Consider the following 4777-nt stretch of genomic DNA (forward strand, 5'->3'; position numbering starts at 1 on the left):
TTTCAGCAGATGAATGTGAAAACATCCCTTTAGTGTCAAACTCTGCACACACATCATTGTGCACAGTGAAGATCAAACATCTGGCTGTAGGAACAGGAAGAGATTTTGGATCAGAGGGGGGCTTTAAAGCCGGTCAGCAGTGCACCCAAAGGTCAGCTCATTGATCTATTTGAACTTCTGCAATGATATAGTTGAATATAGTGTAGATAGCTCTGTAGTATATGGTATAAACACACTGGATTTTGCAGTAGTTACATAAACAAACACCTTTTTGAAAGCAGCATTTTACAGCCCTGCATCTGCTTTACTAACAATACCAAAATAGGAGGCGGTGTGTAAATAGTAGCACAAAGCAGCAGAGAGGGAAAATGTCCAGCTGCAGCGTTTCAGTTATTTATCACCACTCCACAATGAATCTGCCAAACAGACGGCGCTAATCTTTTGCTTAAACAAAGTCCATCATCCAAACAACAGAGCAGGACGAACCAGTCAGACAGGATGAGAGCGGTAACCTGGCAGTGGACACACACACAAAACTTAGAGCACTCAATGTTATACTTGAGACACTTAACTAGCGCTTAAGCTCTGTAAATCAACTTAAATCCATCTGCCATAGGGTAAGCTTATACAGATGATAGTGATAATGTAAATCCAGTTCCACCCCAGGCCATCTCAGAGATGTTTGTTGCTGACATGAAGCTATAAAGACATTGTTTTGCCTTTATTCCTGTGGTTCATATGTCAACTCAACAGTCCAGTGTGTTGACGTTTAGTCCAACGGTTCAGCAGCGTTTGTGGCTTGTCAAATTTTAAATGATTTTACTGCCACCTTGTGGATATTTGGCATTATTGCAGCAACATGCACAGCACACGTTTGAGGCAACCACATCCAGAAAGCAGCCAAAATTACGAGCACACGTTCTTTTTCTGATTTCACATGGAACTTTATTACTAACTAGTGTTGTCTTGTATTACGTCCACCTGTCCAAAAGGTCACCAGGCGGCTGCAGGGAGGCAGTGCTGTCATTTACAACCGAGGCACCGTCCGTGCCACCAGTCAGCAGGTTAATAATATTATAAATAGCAACATGTAATACAAATGTCGAGTTGCAAGTCATGTTAAGAACATTTACACAGTACGTTTCTGATAGAAAAATGACCCTTTAAAATCCAGTGCCAGTTTCCTTCAATGTTCCAGTGCAATTAGCAGCTGAATAAAATGGAGTCAACAGAATTTGATACTGTCAGTTTTAGTAAAGGCAGAACCGGAACGATGGCTACAGTATGGATCAGGGCAGGACTGAGGTCTTCAATTCAGTGCCAAAGTCAAATTTTTGATTTCATTTTGGTGCTATTTCGTGATATTTCAAGAGTAATTTACTGTCTTACGAGGCACTCATATGACTTACGTAAAGCAAAAAAAAAAATCAGTTATATTCTTGCCGTTCATATATGAGCATCCCTGATAGACTGTCTTCCCCTGCTCCCTAGCACGATGGCAAGAAGTCCAAGAAAAGACACGACATGTCAAAACGCAGCTGTCCGCAGTTTACCTCGACAGGATGAATCATTGAAACTGGTGATCCATACAGTGCAGTAGAATAGCTACATTACAGGGTTAACGGGCCTGTATCCCTGGCATTACAGAGCACAGAAATAAGTCATTAACATTAAATATAAGATAGCAAATGAGTTCTCTACTTGACCTGTATTTGATTATTTAAATTCACCCCCCTCACACACACACACACAGATAAACTCGGCAGCTTTTATCTGAACTGCTGAATCTCATTATGTGACTGTGCTGTTTGTCCTCGCATCCCATGTTTTTGCAACTTTCTTTCTCTCTTCGCTGTATCGTGACACAAGTTCCCGTACTCTCTCCATAAAAACAAACAAACTGTTAAATATGTGAATATTAGGCAGCACTTTTCAGCCATTGCTAATACGTTACAGTGTGCAACAAACCAGCCCTGTGGCACACGGTCAGCTACGATACACCTCCGTCTCAGTAAAGCGAGGAGGTTATAAGAAAACATGTCTTTTAGTCAGTGTTAATCATTTTAGTTCAGTAGAAAGTCTGGGCTCGGGTAACCAAACAGGTGGAAGTCGCCCTGGTAACGTGCGTAGAGGCGCCTGATGTCCCGCTTGCTGATGCCTGAGAAGTAGTGCTCCACCTTGGTCCTGTTGTAGCGGGTGATGCCTGGAGGAATGGCTGGGTAGGACACCAGCTGGTCGATGCCCGCTGCTTTGAGGATGTACGGGGCGTCTTGCTCCAGCGTCTCGTGGTGGCCCACCACGCTGTAGTGTATTTCGCACGGCGCGCACAAGTCCGCGTAAGTCACCCAGTGAATAATGTGCTCGCCGAACTGCCGGTCCATGCGGCGGCGCCCTTCCACGTCACCCAAGTAACGGACAAAGTCCTCAAAGTGCAGGCCCGAGGCGGCGAGGTCGCTGTCGCGGTGGCTCTTGCGGTACTTACGGATGATGGCGGGAGCGATGTCATGCTTGTACCAAGGCTCGAAGCGTGGGTTCTTCACAAACTTGTCTTTGAATGCAGAAATCAGGCGCTCGAAGGGATCTCTCACGATGAAAAACTTAAAGTAAGTGTTTAATCTGTTGGTGCACATAAAAAGGTTCATGAGAAAATGGTTGTGAAGGATGAAAAGTTGGCCTGTCAAAACACAAAACATCCTTCTGGTGTCAAACTCTGCACAGTGACGCTCAAACATCCCACTGTAGGAGCAAGAAGAAACAGATTTTTGAGAGGAGGAGGGCTTTAACTGACCTGTGAGTAACTTCCTGCGGCGTGAGTGATGAGAGACGGGGCAGGCCGTTCTTCTCGTGGTCATGAACAAGGTTTTCTGGGATCTCCTCCACACTGGAGAAAGCTCCTGTCGAGTCACAGTGAATATGCAGCATCACGTTTACAAAGGTAGGAGATTCCTGCCGTTACTGTCGTGCTTTGCTTCCCATTACTTATCATTATAGTAAATGTTTATTACCTTCATCCTAACACACTCACCGTTGAGCACAATGAGGACCTTCTTCCACTGCGTGTTGCCCACTTTGGGCGTCTGGCAGAACAAGATCTTGTGTTTGTCGCAGACAAAGATGCGGTCCAGGACAAACTTGCTGATGGAGACGTGAGTCAAATTCCTGAGGCTGCTGTTCTTACACACAGTTGAGAGCAACTCGATCCGCCTCTCAGCGACTGACTGCCAGTCTGCCACTGTGGGTTCGGCTGAGGGCTGAGACACACACACACCATTAATATGACTGTTATTGCAGGGAGGAAAAGTGAATGACTTGGATGGAATACAGTTAGCAATCAGCTGCGTTAGTCACCTGATCAGATGGCTTTGGGGCTGTTTTTTCTGGGCTGGACACAGGAATGGGTTTAACCACCTTGGTGCCTGGCACTGTCCAACTCGCACCGCCAACCCTCTCTCCATAGTCTGAAAACACACATTACAGTGGACTGATCACACTTAACCCCCTGTATCTGACTGTATGCAGCGCTCGGCATGAGGAAGAGCTTACCGTCTACAGCTCTGAAGCTGATGAACTTGCTGACAAACATGAGGATGAGCAGCACCCAGCCGCAAGCCCCGAGGAGCAGCCAGTGGTGCCGCATCGCTTCGCCCATCAGCCGACGGCCATGGAAACAACACTGCTCGGCGCTCCCACCTGGACAGACAGCGGACTGAAGACTGTGGACTAAACGAGCTGGCTGTGCGCCTAAATATCAGCTCACAGTCTCCAATACTAACGTGCTGATTACACAGGAATCACTCAAACCAGCCTGCGGTACATTTTAACACGTAGCTAACTTAGTTAACGTCATCTGCGTGACAAGTTATAGGAGTTATTAGCTAATGGGTGTCGTGTGATATTCTGCTTTGAGTTAATGATACGGACAGCTACCAACAACTAGCATTAGCTCATCTACACACAGTGGTAACAGCTCCCGTTCACTGTGTTTAAGCTAACCAGCTAGCCACACCTGTCCCTCCCAGACAGTGAGCAGACAAGAGGAAGACAACTTGGACCCACGCTAGTCTGTCTCGGTGAGGTTAACTCAACATGTCCAACTCGACCCAGCGGCAGAGCGGCTTCGTGTCTCACCTTCTCGTTAAGTTTACAGCCACTTCACAGCCGCACAAACTCCGCAGGAAATGTTGGACGATGCCATCGCGTCCAGTCTGCTGCGTCCCTGTTGTTCCTCACAACATCCGACTGCTCGCTGCTCACAAACAAGTAGCGCCCACTAGCGGCTGCGTGGGGGAACAGCACTTTACTGCCGACCTCAACACAGTTCGCTTTATATTTTCACAGCCGCTGTTGTCTGTGAATGTGAGGATACCCTCTGAACACATTATCTATAGCTGCTGCATACAGTTAACAGGAGAGTTCAGACATGGTGATGTTACTGAGATATGGCCTTTCTAAATACATGGCTAAAAGGCTTGGACTGAACAAAAACCCCATTCAGGGTGGAATATTTCAAATGCATCATGCATAGTTCAGTTGTTTTTATGGGCTGCACTTCTCCAATGTGTTAAATAGCACTTAGTATTTCCTGAGTGCTTAATAAAAAGTCTAGATGAAATTCTTCCATTATGTAGTCATCATAATTTCAACAGCCTGCATATCCAGCTGAATGTTGAGTTGGACGCATCTGACATTTTATACTGTTCATATCGGAGCCTAACATCAATGACATGTCAGGGTTTTTTGCACAAAAAACAAACACAGAAGACTCCCAATCCATTAC

At 45.9% G+C, this 4777-nt stretch overlaps 1 protein-coding gene across 1 annotated transcript; it reads right to left on the minus strand.

The window, feature by feature from the left end:
• Positions 1 to 922: 922 nt before the first annotated feature.
• On the minus strand, positions 923 to 4261 carry chst10 (carbohydrate sulfotransferase 10). The gene is made up of 6 exons (XM_035677857.1): positions 4129 to 4261; positions 3544 to 3690; positions 3349 to 3458; positions 3026 to 3251; positions 2789 to 2894; positions 923 to 2616 (listed from the first exon to the last, which is right to left on the minus strand). Exons 2-6 carry the CDS (start codon positions 3647 to 3649, stop codon positions 2064 to 2066), a joined length of 1101 nt encoding a protein of 366 aa, XP_035533750.1. The 5' UTR covers positions 3650 to 3690; positions 4129 to 4261; the 3' UTR covers positions 923 to 2063.
• Positions 4262 to 4777: the final 516 nt, after the last annotated feature.

This window comes from Morone saxatilis, unplaced genomic scaffold, assembly GCF_004916995.1.
Source record: "Morone saxatilis isolate NCDOM2014 unplaced genomic scaffold, NCSU_SB_2.0 Contig6, whole genome shotgun sequence".
Lineage (NCBI taxonomy): Eukaryota > Metazoa > Chordata > Actinopteri > Moronidae > Morone > Morone saxatilis.

Excerpts from the sequence above, each read along its gene's own strand:
- chst10 (XM_035677857.1), bottom strand. The coding sequence starts at position 3,649 with ATGGGCGAAGCGATGCGGCACCACTGGCTGCTCCTCGGGGCTTGCGGC. Across the intron at positions 3,459-3,543 it reads CAGCTTCAGAGCTGTAGACG|ACTATGGAGAGAGGGTTGGC; the intron begins GTAAGCTCTTCC and ends GTGTGTTTTCAG. Across the intron at positions 2,617-2,788 it reads CCGCAGGAAGTTACTCACAG|ATTAAACACTTACTTTAAGT; the intron begins GTCAGTTAAAGC and ends GTGCACCAACAG.